Source organism: Lolium rigidum, chromosome 7 (genome assembly GCF_022539505.1).
Source record: "Lolium rigidum isolate FL_2022 chromosome 7, APGP_CSIRO_Lrig_0.1, whole genome shotgun sequence".
Taxonomy (NCBI): Eukaryota; Viridiplantae; Streptophyta; class Magnoliopsida; order Poales; family Poaceae; genus Lolium; species Lolium rigidum.
In genome coordinates, this window is record NC_061514.1 from 93,382,638 (window position 1) to 93,402,945 (window position 20,308).

Consider the following 20,308-nt stretch of genomic DNA (forward strand, 5'->3'; position numbering starts at 1 on the left):
CAAGAGGACGCGGTTCACAAGCAACGAACTGGAAGTATGGCAGAAACGCGTGGAGTGCTTCCTTGTAATAGGAATGTTGAACTAACTCGGCCCTCACATCGCACTGGCCAATGGCCATCCATATCTTTCAGGCGTGACGATGTAAACAACGATAGCCAGAAAAGTATTACTGCAGTAGTAATCAAGCAAAGAGCATTGTGTGCACACGCACGTAAGGTGTGGAAACTACTCCAACTTGAGCTAAACCTGACAGAGTTTTCTTTTCTTTTTGGTTGACAATTTAAAGCTGACAGAGTTAAGCTAGCACGAAAGCCTAAATTAAGCATGCCTGAAACCATTTCTGAAATAAGCTGAGACCAACTAGCACTGAAATGTATATTGAGCTAGTTACTACGATCCAAGAAAACGCGTTAAAAATCATCAAGATGAAAGAGATTGAACATCCTATACAAAATATCAATGAGAAACCCGTTTTCTGTATGAAAATGACAACCCTTTCTCGTGGAAAATTTTACGAGGACATCACTATCACTAGTAAGATTTCAGCTGGTTGATTCTAAAGAATGGGTCAGTTGATCCCTTCCTAAAAGTATTTCACCTTTATTGACCCATCTGTTTAAAGCTTTAAGCTAAGATGAAGAACCGGCCAGAATACCCCAAAGCTAAGGCCGTAGTCCTACCGTGCACATTGGATAATACTGTAAGAAGACATCACCATCACTAGCAAGCTTCCAGTAGGTTGATCGTAAAGAAACTTTTGGTTAATGCCTTCGTAAAAGTATTTCACTTTTAGTGACCCAGTTTAAGGTAATTGAACAGGCCAGAGTACCCCCTAAATACAGCTAGACCGTACCATCAAGTGAGCCAGCGGGTCAACTTCTAATTGCGCCCCATCAACTGATCAACTCCCTGAACCCACAAAGCTTCCAATCTTGCATAAAGAACTTCCCGCCAACTCCTAGTCCCTTCCACCCAACAACCAGAGAACAATAATAGGCGCTCAAATATATATTTAAAGAAACGTTAAACCAAGAAACACGTAAATCAGAAGCCCTCAGAATTTAAACCTCCATAGAGGACAGGACAGGCTCAACACCACCAGGTCTCTCTGGTCGTCGTCTCCACGTCCATTTCCTCCTCAGGAATCCAACCAACGCACGACCGAGCAGGCCACCACCGTTGGTCACCGGAGACCATGTCGAACGCCGACGTGGAGGGAGGCGGCCAGGCAAGGGCGGCGGCGCCGACGACGGGGATCAAGCCGCCGCCGGGGAGGTACAACTCGAGCAACGTCGAGGGGCAGCACGCGCCGGTGTCGCCGTTCTACTACGACCACGCGGAGCAGCACGAGCGGCGGCACCACACGTGGCTGGTGCCGCTGGTGGTGCTGGCGAACGTGGCCATGTTCATCGTGGTGATGTACTACAACGACTGCCCGCGCAACGGCGCCGACTGCATCGGCCGCAGCGTCCTCCGCCGCTTCTCCTTTCAGCCGCTCAAGGAGAACCCCCTCGTCGGCCCCTCCTCCGCCACGTAAGCGCGACAGATTTCCGGCTGCCGATTGTTCGATTCTCTTATAATTCCTATGGTTTGTAACCTTTAAACCGGCGGCGGAATCATGGTGCTGCATACAGGCTGGAGAAGTACGGCGGGCTTGACCGGTACAAGGTGGTGCACGGGAACCAGGCGTGGCGGCTGGAGACGAGCACCTGGCTGCACGCCGGCCTCATCCACCTCGGCGCCAACATGATCAGCCTCATCTTCGTCGGCGTCCGCCTCGAGCAGCAGTTTGGATTCTGTAAGCACCCAAACCACACGTCAACCTCACCGTCACCGACGACTCCGTCTAGAGCGACAAGGTCACGCATGGCGTGCGCACGCGCACGCTCTTTTGTTTTGTTTTTGACTCGGTTCTGCCGCCTTCCTCTTGTCCTGCAGGGAAGGTCGGTCTGGTCTACCTCATCTCGGGCGTCGGCGGAAGCGTCCTATCGGTTCTTTTCATCAGGAATGGCGTCTCCGTAGGCGCCTCCGGCGCGCTCTTCGGGCTCCTCGGAGCGATGCTGTCAGAGCTCATCACCAACTGGACCATCTACTCCAACAGGGTACCGTCCCATACCCCTCTTGCTCTCCTGAAGTACTTGCTTCAGTAATGATTCACCTTAACATGCAATGTCCTGACGCCGAACGCACCGTGGCAGATTGCGGCCATGGCGAACCTGCTCATCATCGCCGCCATCAACCTCGCGATAGGGATACTCCCCCACGTCGACAACTTCGCGCACATCGGGGGTTTCATCACCGGCTTCCTCCTGGGGTTCGTGCTGCTCATTCAGCCCCGGTTCGGATGGTCGGCGCAACCCTTCGGCGCCAAAACCAAGTCAAAGTACACCGCTTGTCAGATCGTTCTCCTTGTTCTCGCCGTCATCCTAACGATTGCAGCGTAAGCATTTTCACAAGATAATATTGTACCACCTTATTCAAATTCTAACGAAGGCAGTGCTCGCTTTGTCTGGTAACTAATCTGAAGCCAATGCATGTTACACAGGTTTGCTGTTGGATTGCTGATGGTGTTCCGGGGAGTGAACGGCAACGACCATTGCAGCTGGTGCCACTACCTTAGCTGCGTTCCTACATCGAGCTGGAAGTGTGACAACTAAAAGGAAGAGATGAATGGCCCTGCCAGCCTCCCACAGCTGTGGAGAGAACATGCTGGCCATCAAGATAATTGCTTGAGTTTGTACTTTTGGCTGTATAGAATTTTAAGCTTTGCCCCCATCTGCATTCTTTGTTCCAAGAGGCGTTGAATATATTAACTCCGATTGTACAAGTTAAAGCTCTGTGCACACTCTGCTTTATTTGTGGCAAACGTTTATTCTTTGATGGACTTGACTACGCGGCGGCGCCGCACATCTGCCCTGCCCGTGCGACGGTTTCGGGCCCACCCACGTTAGCTGGCTGGCGCAGCACATCCCACCCACGACGTTTTCTTCTCGCTCAAGACAAATCGATTGGGCCCCACCCACGTGACGAGAGCGCGCGTAGCAAGCGGGAAAAATGCCTCCCTCCCGACAGCTCTCCTGCCAGCCCCACCCCATTAATTAGCCAGGTGGTCCCTACCCCTGACGATCTCCTTCTTCCTCAAGACAAATCAGCCTGAAAACAGAACTAGATCTTGAGGAGAGAACGACGAACAGGATCTGAAGAAGGGGAAAACCATGGCAGAGAAACTGAAGACCTCCTACATCTAGAAGAACTAAAATTCGAAGATTCCAATACAGGTATGAGCACCTTTCACAGGGAAAAAGTAGTCCGTCTCACCTCCCTTGTCTCACACCTCAAAAATCGGCTAGAAAAACTCATCTTGTAGAGAAGAACACAGTAGGTTGATCCATAAGAAATAACTTGTTACTGAAGAAATATACTTCTGGGATTGTACACAGTAGGTTGATCCATAAGAACACAGTAGGTTGAACACAGTAGATTTTTTCCCATCAGTATCTGTAAACACAGTAGATACTTCTGGGATTCTGTATCTATGAACAAGCAAAATAGATGGGGAAAACTGTTAGAACTAATCTTGTTAATTTGTAGTTCATCGTGTTTATTTATTTGAGTTGTTCATGTTATCGAGATGTCTAGGCGGAAAGCTGCGGCCGTGTGCACTGTAGAGATGTGTTCAGGTGTACAAGGTAATGCTTAGTCGTGTCATCATAGATTAGCTTGGTGTTGTGCATGTATGGCACCAAGTCTGGACGCTGTTAGTTAGTTAGTTGCATGCCTAGTGAGTAGGAGGAGAGTTACACGTACATGCATGAATCGATTGAGCTAGCTCTTAGAGATAGGATTAGTAGTGGACTTGGTAATCACCCGTTGTGCAGAGAGATAGAGCACGTCTTCAGTTGCGAGGAGAGTGGCCGAATGGTGTGGCCGACGTGGTTGCTTGTTCCTATCTTCTGGCTAGTGGAGATAAGCATTCGTGGGCTGAGTGTATGTACGTAGCACTATTTATAGGCATTGTAACCAGCTGAGTTCATTGAGTTGAATAAGAGAAAAAAGGCACGAAGGTGCGGTGCCAGAAAAAGTCTCTGTGTGTTCTTCTCCAATGTGTATATGTGTGTGTTGATCCTTGGGCAAATCCTTCATTTGGTATCAGAGCCAGCTGCGAGGTTCGTGTCTTCATCGCCGTCAAGCTGCGTCACGAGCGAAGGAGGAAGATGTGCTGCCCGGTAAGTCACGTCGCCGACAGCAAGGAGTTGATGGCCATGACGCAGAGGCCATCGCCATGATGAGTTCGCCGTTCATGTCCGAGTCGTCGACAAGGTGCGGCATCGACGATAACATGAAGACGAGTCACCGGCGAGCTGCGTCACCGGTGGCGAACATGGAGGCGAGCCACCGGCGAGGTGCGGCACCGGCGGCGAACATGCGGCAGCGAGTGTGTCATGATGGCATGCTCGCGGTGAAGGAGTAGGAGGTGTGTCTCTCGCCGAGGCCAACAGAGATGGTGACAAATCGGTGTGAGAAGTTGGCAATGGCGGCCATCTACGTGTTGCACTGACGACATCGACAGCCATGGCTTCAAGAGAGGAATAAGTAACAACAATATTAGGGAGGTGATTGTTAGAACTAATCTTGTTAATTTGTAGTTCATCGTGTTTATTTATTTGAGTTGTTCATGTTATCGAGATGTCTAGGCGGAAAGCTGCGGCCGTGTGCACTGTAGAGATGTGTTCAGGTGTACAAGGTAATGCTTAGTCGTGTCATCATAGATTAGCTTGGTGTTGTGCATGTATGGCACCAAGTCTGGACGCTGTTAGTTAGTTAGTTGCATGCCTAGTGAGTAGGAGGAGAGTTACACGTACATGCATGAATCGATTGAGCTAGCTCTTAGAGATAGGATTAGTAGTGGACTTGGTAATCACCCGTTGTGCAGAGAGATAGAGCACGTCTTCAGTTGCGAGGAGAGTGGCCGAATGGTGTGGCCGACGTGGTTGCTTGTTCCTATCTTCTGGCTAGTGGAGATAAGCATTCGTGGGCTGAGTGTATGTACGTAGCACTATTTATAGGCATTGTAACCAGCTGAGTTCATTGAGTTGAATAAGAGAAAAAAGGCACGAAGGTGCGGTGCCAGAAAAAGTCTCTGTGTGTTCTTCTCCAATGTGTATATGTGTGTGTTGATCCTTGGGCAAATCCTTCAAAAACGTAGCAAATCCCAACAAATAAGAAATCTGGTAGAACCAACATAAGGGCTCATCAAAATAAAAATCTGGTAGAAACTTGACAAGCCAAGATATTGGTTCTCCGCATTAATCTTGCATGCTTTTCTGCACCTTACTTTTGATCAACTTTGAAAAAGGGATCAGATCTTCTTTTTCTGCACCTTCATTTGATCAACATTGGAAAAAAAGGATCAGATCTTCTTCCTGTATTACCATGACAAGGTAAACATGGAAGGATCAGATCAACTGACTACTTTGAACAAACTTTGATGCAGGTTGCAGAAAAGGAGATGAACATGAATATGCAAATGGAAGTACCAGCAGTTACTTTATCAGATCATGCAGGATCTAGTAAGACAGGTCAGTATGAACAGAGCAAAAAATAACACATATAACCTGCCAGATAAACTACCAGGTTAGTTGCCAGATAAAACTACCAGGTTAGTGGCCAAAAATAACTACCAGGTTAGTTGCCAGATAAACTACCAAACAGTATCCATGTTAATTATGAGCAAATACCAGACTACTTGATTCCACAATAATTTGGTAGACAAAAAAGGAAAAACAACCATATAGATTTCCACAGACACAACTTCCACCTATAATTGCAAAAAGAAGACAAGAACTACCACATTATTGCTCCCTGGCCTAATCACTTGTTTTATGTACATCCACATACTGGCAGTAACTCATTACTAAAAAAATACATTTGTTTTCTGCAGGAACACACAATGAAGGGGGCAGCTCCATAGCTCTGTCATCTGAGGCAGCATACACTGAGATTACACTTCCGGAATCCAGTGGTCAGCACACTCCTCCACGTGGACAGAACATTGGCAATGAAGCAAATCCAGAAGTAGTGTCGACCCCGCATGCGCCAACTGCAAGCATGAGATTCGATACACTTGAAGATGCCCAGCGGCACTACTTGGCATTTGCACGCAGGAGGGGTTTTGGAATAAGGTACAATTACAGAAAAAAATCTGAGGTTACTGGTGAGCTAATAAGAGCAGCTATGGTTTGTCACAAATCTGGTCACCAAGCAAAAACAAAAGAGGATACCCAAAAACCTAACCCAGTTGTGCCAGAAAGAATGAAGAACAGCAACGTTAGGACTGACTGTCCAGCTAGAATGGCTTTAAAGGTCAGGAATGGAAGCTGGTTAGTGACAGAATTCGTGATGAACACAATCACCCCCTTCTGTTAAAGTGGTCCTTGACTGGTTTCTTACGCTCACACAAGGATATACCACAAGAAGACCAAGACTTCATTAGAATCCTACACTCGGTTAACATGGAAACAAGCAGAATGATGCAAGTGATGGCTACGCTGTACGAGTCAGTTGAAGGTGTGCCATATACCCCGAAAGAATTGGCAAATTTCAGATCAACACTACGAGCAAAAAACAAGTATACTGATATGCAGGATACCATGGCATACTTTGAGGCCACGAAGTTGCGAGACAAGGATTTCTACTACCGATACAAACTGGATGATGAGGACCGTGTCCAATACTTGTTTTGGGTAGATAGTGCTGCAAGAAAAGCATACAAGTCCTTCAATGACTGTGTATCTTTCGACGCAACATACATGACAAACAAATACAAAATGCCTTTCGCACCATTCATTGGAATAAACAATCATGGTCAGTCGATTCAACTAGGTTGCGGTTTCCTAAAGAATGAGCTTAGCGAGAGCTACATATGGCTTTTCGAGTCGTTCCTGATTGCAATGGATGGAGTTGCCCCAACAAACATGATAACAGACCAGGATGGTTCTATGCGTGCTGCAATGGAAAAGGTCTTCCCAAACACAACGCATCGAAACTGTAGATGGCATATTGTAGACAAAGCAACAGAAGAGGTTGGCCCGTTTGTTGCAAAGATACCGAGGCTCCGGGAAGAGATGAATGATTGCATCAACCGTAGCTTAACACCGGAAGAGTTTGAGACAAGATGGACCTTAATGATAAACAAATTTAATATCCAAGGGCATGAGAAAATTGCAGCTCAGTATAAAAAGAAGCAATCTGGGTCCCCGCATACTTTATGCACAAGTTCTATCCTTTCCTACAGACAACTCAGCGTAGTGAAGGCTTCAATGCAGTTCTGAAAAAGTACATAACTTCCACAAACTCGGTGATTGAGTTCGTTCAGCAGTACGAAGATATCCAAGCAAAAATTATGAAAGCAGAGAACAAGGAAGAATCAGATTCATCCCTCCTAACGGCTAAAAAGTGGTGTTGGCACCCAATAGAGCAGACAGTGGAAAACTCGTACACCAAAAACATCTATCATAGATTTCAGTTTGAAATGCAGTCCAAGCATGTCATATAACATAAAACCGATAGGTGAAAACAGATATGAGGTTTATCTGCATAACAAAATTTGTTCCACAAGTACCACAACAGAGCCTATGAAGTCTATGCTGATCCTCCCAATGAGAATTACAGATGCACATGCTGCAAGTTTGAAAGGGATGGCATAGTCTGTTGTCACATTCTCAAGGTAAAAAAACATAATCGTTGATACATTTAGTCTGTACTTTGATAACGTTTAACATGATATACTTTGTGTTCAATTCAATGGTGAAAAAAAGATGAAAAAATGTCTAATTTGACATAAAATTGCAGGCAATGGTGCAGCTAGGAGTCTGTGAGTTCCCACTGAAATATGTCCTCCGCAGATGGACATGGAGTGCACAAGAAAATCTAGTTGAAGAGCTTCCTGGACAACCAGCTGTTATGCCAGAAGAATCAAGAAAGAAAATGTGGCTTTCGGTAAATTGCAACGAGTTCAAAGGTCTTGCAATGTGTGGGAATGAAACAGAAGATGGCCGGAAAATAGTTCGCATGCACATGAAAGCTATGAAAAAAGACTTGGCAGCACTAAAAGAGAAACGAGAAAGAGAGCTAAAAAAGTAGCTACATCAAGTGCTACAGATCCTGCAGAAAATCCATCTACCCAAACAGCCCGAGCAAATTGTCCTACACAACAAGTCCCTCCACAGGTACCAAGCACTGGACCCCGAGCACGCAAGCCCCCATGCCAGAAAAGAAAATCAACAGGTTCCTCAACATCTGCGGCGAATAACAGTACTGCCACAGCTCACAATGGGGGATTCACAGATGCAGAACCTTCAGAAACATCACAAGCAAACAACATACGAGATCCTCGTGTATCAAACACTAAGGGTAGGAAACGCAAGAAAGCTTTCCAAAAACCACTTGGATATAGGGAGAAAAGAAATACGTGTTTGCAAACAGTGTGGTTCCACACAACATGATTTCAGGACATGTACACAGAGAGGAGAGCTCGCAGATGAGAATTAAGAAGTACTGATGATTTGTTCTTGAATGTAAAATGATCTTCAATTATGGGACATATTCCAGTTACTGTAATGTTATTTGACTCCATTCCTATCAAGTTGTTTTAGGCAAAAATAATGAGAACTAATATCTATTTATGTCTATTTATTACATAAGATATCTGCTGGTACCAAAAATGGTAGTGTTAGGCAGTGCCGTGTTCATGGACTTTGAAAATTCCAGTTGCTTCAAACTGTGGTTATGCATCCTACTTTGGAAGTCATGAATGTCCAATTTAATTAGGCTTGGCTACCAGATTGCACCTAGCAGCGCCGCACACTAGCTACTGTGGTTATGCAGTTGCCTCAAACTGTGGTTATGCGAGTTTGCATGCAGCAGTAGCTAACCCCGCGACCCCTATATTTAAAAGGGAAAATCTAGACAAAGGCGATGGGACTACGCGGCGGCGCTGCACGCGCACCCCTCCCGTGCGGCGGTTTCCCAGCTTGACGTTTCCATGCTCGTGAAGTGTTATGATGGGCCCGGACTACATTGCATGCATCCCACACCACCGCACTCATGCACCTGACTACTTTTCTGCTTAACCTGTTGTGCATGCATGTGAGAAAAGGTGTCCCGTCATCTAGGGTATTAAAATTAGGAGTAGAGATTTTGAAGTCACAATTCACAAGCATAATTATTTTGGCAGCCATACATCAGAAATCTGGTATCTAGGTGCTGTTAATATGGCAGCTATGACTTCTGCAAAATTTTGAGGCTAGGATTTTTTGGAATTTGGCAGCTAGGACATGCGAATCCAGCAGCTAGGTGCTGAAAATCTGGCAGTCACGGTACTAATAAATCACTAGTCAATGATCATTTAGCCGCTATGCATTAGAACCTGGCAGCCATAAATAATTGGGCAGGCAGTCAGGACGAACTTAGCAATTAGCTATGCACGTCTCAGTTTTTTTTGCAATAGTATCAACAAAAAAAGTGCTAGCTAGAATTAGTACCTAATTACCAGGTTAATTACACCTAGTAGCCAAATTTACAGTGCATGATTTACAGAATTGTCATTGTCACTGATTAATTAGGGTACCAGTACTATGATATTTGCCAAATTCTAGCGGTATAGCTCCCAAATTACTAATGTGTAGCTGCCAGATTCGAATTGGTAGATACCAACAACTGTTGAAATTGAGATGAATCCTTTGTCCCCAATTTTTTTGGAAACCATGCAACAAGGGATACTCACAGAATGTTATGCAAAAAACCTTCGTTGGAATCTCAGCAGAAAAATGAGCAAAATAAGATGTAGTAGGAGGGGGAAAATCTGGGTTCATCCATGAGAATCTTGCCGGCATGCTCAGGGGCGGAGCCAACAACACACCCGTGCGGCGCGCCACGATGGAAAATTACATCGGCCCCTATAGGCACCGCCTACTCCACCTAACATCTTATCTGTCTGTTTAACCTTATCTCTTGATTATCCGATGGAGGTACTGATGGTTTTTGCCTGTCAACTACTCTCTTGTGAGTGATTTTCAGTTGCATCTGTCTCTATTTTTTAAGAACATGGTATTCATTGCAATTTTATATCTAGAGAATTTGAAGTCATAATTTACAGGCACAATTATATTGGTAGCTAGGCGTTAGGAATCTGGGAGCTAGGTGTTGAGAATCTGGCAGCTACGTTTTTTGGAGGCTCGCAAACTATGCGCTGAGAATCTGGCAGCTAGGACTTGCGAATATGGCAGCTAGGCGCTGCGAATCTGGCAGCTAGGCGATGGGATTCTAGCAGCGATGATAACACAGTACTCAGCGAAACAGTAAACTTTTGACAATTAGACATTAAACCCTGGCAGCCATCAACAAGAATTTGGCAAGCATTCGAAATGAACTTGGCAGCCAGGTACCAATTATCTTATAATTGTGTACTTCTCATTTTTTTGCAACATTTTGCATTTAGAGTGTTACCTCTTGACTTATTTCACAGTTAAAACAACATTGTAATTGTGAAGAAATAACTTAATAAGTGTTACAGTAAAGATTTAAACCCTGGCAGCCATCAACAAGAATTTTCTGAACCTTTTGACAATCAAAACAGTAAACTTTTGACAATTAGACATTAAACCCTGGCAGCCATCAACAAGAATTTTCTGAACCTTCATGCCCCTATAGAATGCATTTAACAGAAGTAGAAAAAAAAGAAGATATCCTACCTGATTACATTGTTGAATAGGTTGTACCTCCACCTATCTTTCTCTTCATTGAAATCTGCAGTTAACCATCTATATGGATAAATCCTCCTTAACTTCAGCACATCATCTTTTGCAAGTGCAGGGACCTTCTGCCCATCCCACTTGTCGATATTATAGATAGTGTGGAAACCACAATCAAAACTTTCACATGAAAAAAAGGGGGAAAACTAGATTATTAAATAAGCAATGCGCAAAAAAGAAAAAACACACAATGAGGGAGTCCTGAAAAAGCAAAAGAAAATGTAAAGAGAAAAAATGACATACATATTTGCCTGTATTGGCACATCTATGATCTTCAGTTCCCAGTCCTTGATCTGAACCTTTGATGTGCTGTAGTGTATCTCCCATAAAGCCTTGATACTATTGATAAGACGAGTTGCATGACTAACAAGCGACTCGTCCCCTTGAGAACGCATGGAATCGAGTGCTTCAAACCTTTCAGCTTGAAAGTTCATAGACAAACAGTACCAGTGATTCCCCTCTTTATTTGCCTTTTGAACCTCTTCCAAAACAGGGAATGAGATCTCGCATAAAACAAGAAACACACAAAAAAAAGTGGATTAGCCACCCCTAGCTAAAAAAGATAGTAGACATGTAAATACAAAAAAACACAAACTCACTTGCTTCATCACACTAAGAGAATGATTCTCAGTCCTCTTGAACATGGAAACAAGTGCTTTCTTCTGGAACTCCCCATTGAGCAAGTAAACAGATACTTGGTACGGAACAATCATCTTCCCGACCGAAGTGTTGGTGCGCCGAAGATACTCAATGCCAACTTCCATACAGTGGTTTGAGAGTTCACCTCTTCCATGAACTGAATTAGCTAAATCATTTGTGGTCGTGAAACTATCATGGTACTTGATGATTTGGTACCTGATGTTTATGAGGAAAAATAAAAAATAAACTTAAGTTAGTATCCAAAATGTGCTGCATTTTGGTTTGTAGGCATGGATATACAGATAGGTAGAAAATGAGAACACACTATATTGGGAAAAAAGAACATAAAAAAAAAGGCTTACGTCCTAATCTGTGATTTCACTGGCCTCTGATGCTTGTTACTGAGCATGAGCTTCTGGTAAATTTCTTCCTGCTCAGCACTAACTTTTATTGAACTGTCAAATGGTGACTGCATAAAGTGTGATGACTTCTTCACCCTAACTTTGCATGGATGAACCTTTGGAGTGACACTATGCAGATTAGAAGCCCCTAATCACACTAAAGGTGTTGAAGCAATTTGCAATGCTTTTTGCCTCGCAATGAACGTCTTTGACAATTCCTCATATCTTGCAAGTTCTGCCATACCTTTCTCGCTCAGTTGAACGGCATCTCCTGCGATAACTGCTTGAACTTCTTCTGAAAATTGAAACTCTTCAAAATCATCCCTGCTAGCTGCATATACATTATGAAAAAAGTGTATTTTTAATTATGTGCATATACATGTTTAATCTCATGTGTACACTATTATCATGGGCATGTAAAAAAAGACACAGACAGTAGCACAAAAAACTATGCTGAGATGCAAAAAACAAAACAGTGCACAAAATACATGTGATCAAAAGAAATGGAGAGAAAGAAGAAATACCTGATGGACCTGCCCAATCTAATGGAGCAATAGGTGGTATGGACTTAGGAACTGCATATTCTTGCGATGAGAACTCTTCTTTTTGAGAATCACTAACTATAGTGTCTGGTGAGCTGAACCCAAGATCAAAACCCGGTGGAGTGAACATACCAACACGGTTATCTCTAGTAGCACCAGATGATGATGTTCCTTCGCTCATATGCTTCCTTTTCCGTGAACCATCTCCTGCTGAGCTTGACTGGTTGGCAGCAAACCTTGACAAGAAACCGGACTTCACCACAGATTCGGAGAATTTCCGAACAGCTTCTGCAACTTCTGGAGATACACTAGCAGGGCTGCCCCTCTGCAGGCCAGGTATGCCTAGGCGTGCCTTGACTTGAGGAGACAGTGCCCATGGTTTCCTTGTTCTATTAGCATCAGCGAATGCCGTAATGGGCTTGCACAGATTCCCTTCAGCACTTTGGATCAATTGCTGCTGTTCAGTAATAGTCGAAGAGATTGCAATAGCGGTGTCCTTGCATTTCCCATCGCTTGATGAAATCTGTTTGCTCTCGTTGCTACTTGGTTAAAGCAATGGTTCTCTGGTGTCATAGATGCAACGAGATGGGGAAATAGCAATAGCGAGTACTCAAAGTTTTCCCATCGGCGACACCACTTCCGGACATATTTTGAGAGTTTGTTGTACTTGATTGTGGGTGAAAGTACAATGGCTGTTCTTAATGACTTCCCATCCACTTGTGATGAAGCTTGCGTAAAAACACCAATGGAATCTCTGCTTCCTACTCCATCAACAGCAACATCAACGTTTTTGTACCTTCGGTTGGTATCTCCGAGTTGCTTACGGCGAAATACTTGCGAGCCTTGGAGATTTCCTTGACGGTGTAATGCTTGGGATTCGAGCCGTTTCCCGCATACGGATAAAGTAAAAACACCTGGAGGGAAAACACCAAAAAGTAAAATTACAGCTTCATGGCCGAGTGTGCAAAAAAAGATGATTAAAAACACCAAACCTCTTCTTTAAGGATTTGCTGGATGCAACTTCACACCTAGAATCGTGCACTGTTTTCTCTACTTCATGGCCAGTGGCATTACATTCAGAATCAGTTTTATCACTGCAGGAAAACACAAACACAAAAAGAGATTTTCAGCTGCCAGATTCTGCAGTATTTGTTAACAGATAAGTATGTGTTAAAATTCAGATAGGCATTATGAAGCTGAAAGCTATCAAAACATGAATTTAGCAAAACTACTTACCTCTCATGAATTGTGTCCAGCGCACGACCAATTGGTGTAGTAAGCTCTATTGCAATTGCATTATTGTCCTTTGTGTGAGCACTTGCTTTAGACGAGGTTCCTATGGTATGCTTCTTCCTTTTGCTCAACACCGTCGCAAGACCAGCTGCACTCCCCTTTATCATTTCATCATCTCTCTGTGTACACTCTAATGGTGAATCAGGCCCGCACCCGAGCTTCATTCGTGCAATCAGATGTATCCAAGTCACCGAGTGATGGAATCATTATCTCGTGAATGCATGGCAGGGAGGAGATTCGCTATAACTTGCATCTTTAGTATTAGCCAAAGCGATAATACTCGTTTGTTTCATCAGCTTTTGTGTCGCAAGGGATGCGACAGCACTAGTGTTTGCATCCGGACTATTGCTTGCATCCGGACTATTGCTTGCATCCGGATATACAAGAACAAATTCATTCCCCCGAACTTCTTTATCTGTAGGTGCTACCTCCTTCACATAATGGCGGATTCTACGACCAACTATTTTAGTAGCAGCTGGTGAACCTCTTCCTTCCTCCTGATCTGCTTCATGTGAAGATAATTCTATGTCTTCATGTTCTTCGACTTCATCATCGGTTCCTTCATCATCACTAACTTCGGTATCCAAATCGACTCACTCATAGTTGTCAAACCTTGAACAAGAGTACTCAACAAACCATTGAGTCCAGATGCAAAAGATTGCATTAAGGTGGATGCTTTAATCCTTTGCTGCAACAAACGAAACAGATATAACCAATTAGACACAACAGAAACAAAAGATTGTACAACCAGATAATTCCAAAAACAACATTCACAAAAAACACACAACTACCAAATTATTTAGAAGTGGCTACCAAATTCTCTTCTACTAACTGCCATTTAATTTAGTACTAGCTGCTAGTAAAAACAGTAGAAACTGCCATTTAACTTAGTCCTAGCTACCAGTAAATCTATACCTAATAATAAAGAAAATAAGGCTTCTTGTTCGTCCGTCTTTTCTTGCCCTCATTGTTCAGTAGTAATTACAGGACCTGCCACCGCTTTAGTCAAAAAACGGTCAACTGTTTCAAACCTAGCAGTCTATCGATTCCTCTCTTTCCTTTCTATCCCTCCCAGCGCCGGCCACACGCGAGACGCCAGAAAAACAACCCCACCTAGCCCACCGAGCGCCGACCACCGACCACCGACCCCATCGGGTTGCCTGTTGGCTTCTCCAGCGCGCCGCCGAGGTACTCCCTTCCTCGCCTTGTTCTGGATTTCCCCGGCGCGCTCCTCTCCCCTTCGTGCCTCCAGATCCGCCGGTGAGCAGTGGTACCGGTGGGTTGCAAGGATGAGGAGGTGAGGCCGACACTAGGCTGGCAGAGAGGGGATGATCAACAATAGAGTGCAGGGACGAGATGTGGGGAGGCCGAAGATCTGGGGAGAGGGCATCGAGGTTGCTGGCTGCAATTCTGCCATGGAGAGCCCGGATCCATGTTCCTCACACCAGATACAGTCGATTTTGTGCCAGAAAAAAGAAGGGGAGCGCTGCTGCTCGGGCTGGGAGCTCCCGCTGCTTGGGGCGGGGCTGCTGCCGGTAATGCTTGGGATTTGGAAACTCGCTGTAGCGCCTCGGGACAGGGAAGCCGCTGCTCAGGTCATGGTGCCTGACGTCCCGGGGTGGATAGTCTTGCCAGGGTGAGAGAAGGGACAAGACGGGGTAGTAGGATGTGTCGTATGTCGTTGTCTTTGAAGGGAGATTGATAAAGAGAGAAGAATTTCAGACAAAGCGTATGAAGTTATGACATATCAGCTATGTTTACCAGCATGTGAGATAAATTGCGACGTATTCTTCAGGTAACAGAGAAGAAAATGTCGATCTAACTAAAAAGCTTATAATGATTCTAGCGTAACGTTCATCCACTTGTTATTTGTCATAATGTATTTTCCAGCCTGAAGTTTGTTGAATCGATTATTTTGAGCTGGACTATGATTTCACACGGGTTCGGCGTTGGAGCGTCAAACAGTATTGAGCTCTGCTCCGCTTAGCTAGCGCATGCCGAGTATGGCTGCGGTCAGAGTAGAGTGCTAATGCGAATAAATTAAAGTAGAGATGGAGCAGAGCTAGCGAACAAAAAGCCTATTCCACCTAGCTGTACAAACACGACATGCATAAATTCCATCAGCTCTAAGATTTCTTGGATATTGCTTGTACTTCCTGCGCCCAAGGTTGATCTAATCTTATGCTTTTAATGCAGTGGTCTTCTGCACAAGTAGATGTTTACACATATGCAGATTTGACATTTTTCAAGAATGCCAATACACATAAATAAGGTCAGTGAGAGATGTGTCCCAAATGTTGCAGATCGATGCATGTCAGTAATGCTAGACAGTGACCAAAATATTTGAGTAGATGTGTCAAAAAAAGTATTACAAGTTTGAATGTGAGAAATTATTTGTATGCTAGCCAGTAGCCATTGATATTTAAACATTGTCCAATCTGACATTCTCTTGTACTTCGCGGTGATTTGCGATCTGTTGGCGGACATAATGGAAAAGGGTGCAATCAATTTGCGATCCTAAAAATGCTAGCTTCTTTAATGGCCAAGTAATTTACAACAAAAAAAGCAACTACCACCTTATTTAGAAGTGGCTACCATGTTGATTAGAAATGGCTAGCAAAATTGATTAGAAGTGGATACCAGATTATTTACAAAAAATAGCTAAGATGAACCCATACATAGTTAAGCTAAAAAAATGCCATATACGCCACTGCGCCACCTTAATTATCCATAAAAAACTGTGGGATTGCTACAAGAAAAAATCCTCTGTACGAGAGATCATATGCAGTAGCAAAAAAATGGGGGCATAAAAGCTAGTATACCTTCTTTGTGCAAGTGGGGTGTGTATTAATTTTCATCCAAGCATCAAAACCATCAGGGCCACCAAAAAGGGCCATCCCTGTAGCAAATTCCTCTTTGTACTCATCCTTCAGCTGTATTGTTTCATAAATTCACAATAAAAAACACATATTAAAAAATATGGTAGATACAAGATGTTGAATCAGAAAACACAGAGTGTGTAACACATGTGAAAACACACAAAAAAAATGCATACCTGCATTGCCCCAAAAGTGGTTGTATCATACTCCTGCGCATCAAGTGCCCCGACCGCATCGATGGCTAATTTCGACCATGCGTTGATAGCAAATGGAGCGTCCTCAATCTCAAGCTCCAAATGATTTGTCTCAAGAGCATCAAAATATCGCAACTGGTATTACCACACAAAACAACAACAAAATTTGAAACAAATTATATATATAGCAGAGAAAAAAGAAGAAAAGGTTACATGTAAAAACATGGAAAATGAGGAAAATTTACTCACCATGCAGTACAGCAAGCAACCCTTTGTATACTTCCCATTGGACAAACTCTCATGTAGTTCAACAGCAACAAACTTGCAGATGTTCATCTCATTTGCACGAGCAATGTCGGCCTTTGTAATTTGGAAGCAATAGATACATGCCACAGAAAAAAGAGGAAAAAGAAACAATAAATTCAGATGGGCACACAGGATGATATGGGAAAAAATGTCTGAAAATGAAGCAGATTAGTAACTACCAGCATGGGATAACATTTGTTGCTCATTTTAGTATCTGTTGTAGGGGCAATCACTGTTGACATGATGAAAAGCATCCACAGTTCCTTAAATGTTTCATCAGCACCATCGTATTGCTCAACCAGCCTTGCAAGTTCTGAAACCCTTGGCCTACTGCTTAGTCCAGGGAAAAGCCTTGCAGAAATTTCAGCCTCTAACGTGTAATCAGCGTAATATTTGACATCCAACTGCCCTTGAGGAAGACCCGTCATTATACGGACGGACTCGTCACGTCAATGGGATCACACCGCGACAAGGGATAACAAAAGCTCTTCTTGCGGGCTGATAACACTGAACAAACCAATTGATCACTGGGTTGTGCAGCTGCTCGCACTTAATGTCCAGTAAACTGCCTTGCCCCATTTCTACTATCGCTTCACGCTTTTCAGGAGTCAAGCTTTCATAAAGCTTAATTACTGAGGCTGGAGAGGCCCTATTCCTGTCTATACTGGAACCCTGTGGAAAAATAAGAATAGCGAAAAAGCATGAAACCAGCAGTAGTAGGTAGCTACAAAAACACAAAAGGATAGTGCCATCTACATGGAAGTAAAACTACGAAACCAGAAATAAAAATGCATATATATTTGGTGACACTGAACAAAAAGAAACCCCGACAGTAGTACATCATAATTAGGTAGTTAGAAAAAACAAAAAAGAACAATGGCATATACATGGAATAAACACAAAGTATAATGGATGTATATATATGGTGACAGTGAACAGGAAATCTGGCAGTAATTGAGGCATAAAATAGGTAGTTAGGAAAATAAGGACAATGGCATAAACATGGAATAAAAATCCTTGGAAAACACAAAGTATAATGGATGTATATATATGGTGACAGTGAACAGGAAACCTGGCAGTAATTGCGGCATAAATAGGTAGTTAGGAAAAAAAAGGACAATGGCAACTACATGGAAATATAAAACCTTGGAGACACAAGAAAATCATCATATATATGGCAAAAAACATTAAACAAGAACTTCGGGAGTGCTACGATATTAAATGTTGTATCAAATTTAAAGTTCAACATAGATGATTCGGGAAAATGTGCGATATTATTATGCAAAAAGAAACACATGGTTATGCCACATGAGAACTTACATGGTGACGCTTCCGTACTGCTTTCCCTTTGACAGCAGCCTTGTTTCGTACTCCCTTCCTCCTAGCCATCAAACTGTTGCCTGCACAAAAAAAAACCCACGCATGTTCATCTAAATGCTTGCTCTCACATAAACTTATTCACTAGTGGCCAGATATAAAAAAGTAGACATGGACATCAGAAACGGTCTACATCGCCAACTAATTCTACAAAACACATCACACTTATATGGTGAACACAACTACCAGATAAAATATATTAGAAATGCAGGGATATGTGATAAAGGTATCGCAAAGAAAAAACAAGATCCCTACATACACTTCTACTCTATAGAACATGAAGAAGCTCCCAAAAGAAAATCCATCCATAGCAGGGCAGGCCATCTAGAAAACCTAATACAAAAATGCCACATCAGGGGCATGAAACTTCAGCAAACCAGTACAAAAAAATTACAGCTAGTCCACCACAAGCTATAAAAAATGATGGAAACAAACAACAACATGTAGGTATGCAACAGATCTGACTATTCTAGGCATGTAGGTTGCATCTGAAAAAGAAAATCCCTACCACTCTCCCCGAAGAAACTACCACAGGCCAAAAACAGCTTCCAAAAATCCAAAAAATCGACCGCGCAGGAGGCATCAAAACTTCACAAAAAAGGAACCTACAACTGAACTACCAGCAGCACATACAACTTGACCACCTTGCTGCGCGAACGCTGAAGGAGACAACCAGTGTATACTAAGCTGGGGACAATTCCGCCGACCCGCGTGCGGAGAAGCAACGGGGGATGACGGGCCGAGACCTCAACGTCCACAACAGGTACACGCCGGGGACGCGCCTTCCCCTCCGCCGCGCCTTTCCTATCCAATCGGGCCGGAAAACACGAACCCGAGGCTAGCGGCGGGGAACAAAATCATTACTCCAAACCTTGATGTTGGTCCATGGCATAATAAGAAGGTAAATTCCAAAACCATGCAGCAGAGTCAACTGAAAAACCATGGCTCGCATCATCCAAAGCATCAGGAAATATGTCACGAGTTTGCCTAAACCTCCATATGCCTACATACACAGAGCAGAATCTGGGAGCAGACGAACAAGTATGAAGGGGGCGGGGGGGAATCATAACCCTAGGACGAAAAATACAGGGTATACCCAAATTCATCTACGGCTACGCATCAGAGGCATCCAGATCTACCAACAACCATCATAAATCCAAGGTGGAACCAACGAATTGGGCACCCATCGCGTGATTTGGAGGCGCCATACCTCAGGTCGGAGCATACACCCGCACCAACCCGAGGCGAGGGGGTGAGATGGAAGCCGGAGAGAGAGGTGAGGGGGAGGTCGCGCCCGATTCTGTCCGCGCCTACGGCCGTCCACCGGACTCGTCGCCGGAGAGTGGGAGAGAGGCGTGGCTCGGTGCGATGCGGTGCAGAGAGAGAGGGCGAGAGGAATGCGTACAAAACGCACACGGGGAGAAGCGCGGAGACTCACCACCTTGAGCGCGGCGACGGATCTACCGGTCGCCGCCGAAGAATCGAAGAAAAAACGGCGAAGAATCGAGCTCCGCCACGAATCGCCTCCGCGTCGCCGGAGATAGAGGAGAGAGAAAGAGCGAAGAACTGTGAGCGGTTCGGACGAAAAAACAAAGGAGAAATGGCACGGTTCCCGAAATTCAAACGCCACTCACTTACAGGTGGAGCCCACCATCCGACCAGGCATCCAGATATGCGGTGTCCAAACATTTGCCCGCCCACCCGTCCACCACGAGGCCCACCACCACACGCGGCCCCTTAGATGGCGATGCGCGAATCGCGACGCATCCGTCGCACGGGAGACGCGCTCGTGCGGCGCTTGCCTGTATCATTTCCCTTCTTTGATTTCACATATTCAGTTGCATTTTGCAATGTTCAGACTAAAAC

General features: G+C 44.3%; 1 protein-coding gene across 1 annotated transcript; it reads left to right on the top strand.

Moving 5' to 3' along the window:
- Positions 1 to 992: 992 nt before the first annotated feature.
- On the top strand, positions 993 to 2,881 carry LOC124674728 (RHOMBOID-like protein 2). Its single transcript, XM_047210774.1, has 5 exons — positions 993 to 1,533; positions 1,635 to 1,798; positions 1,939 to 2,102; positions 2,199 to 2,440; positions 2,546 to 2,881. The coding sequence occupies exons 1-5, from the start codon at positions 1,196 to 1,198 to the stop codon at positions 2,655 to 2,657; spliced, it is 1,020 nt and encodes a 339-aa protein (XP_047066730.1). The 5' UTR covers positions 993 to 1,195; the 3' UTR covers positions 2,658 to 2,881.
- The last annotated feature ends 17,427 nt before the right edge of the window (positions 2,882 to 20,308 follow it).

Bases quoted from the DNA above. Each gene is read 5' to 3' on its own strand.
- LOC124674728 (XM_047210774.1), top strand. From the start codon at position 1,196: ATGTCGAACGCCGACGTGGAGGGAGGCGGCCAGGCAAGGGCGGCGGCG. The intron at 1,799-1,938 runs GTAAGCACCCAA...CTTGTCCTGCAG, and splicing joins CGAGCAGCAGTTTGGATTCT to GGAAGGTCGGTCTGGTCTAC. The intron at 2,103-2,198 runs GTACCGTCCCAT...GCACCGTGGCAG, and splicing joins GGACCATCTACTCCAACAGG to ATTGCGGCCATGGCGAACCT.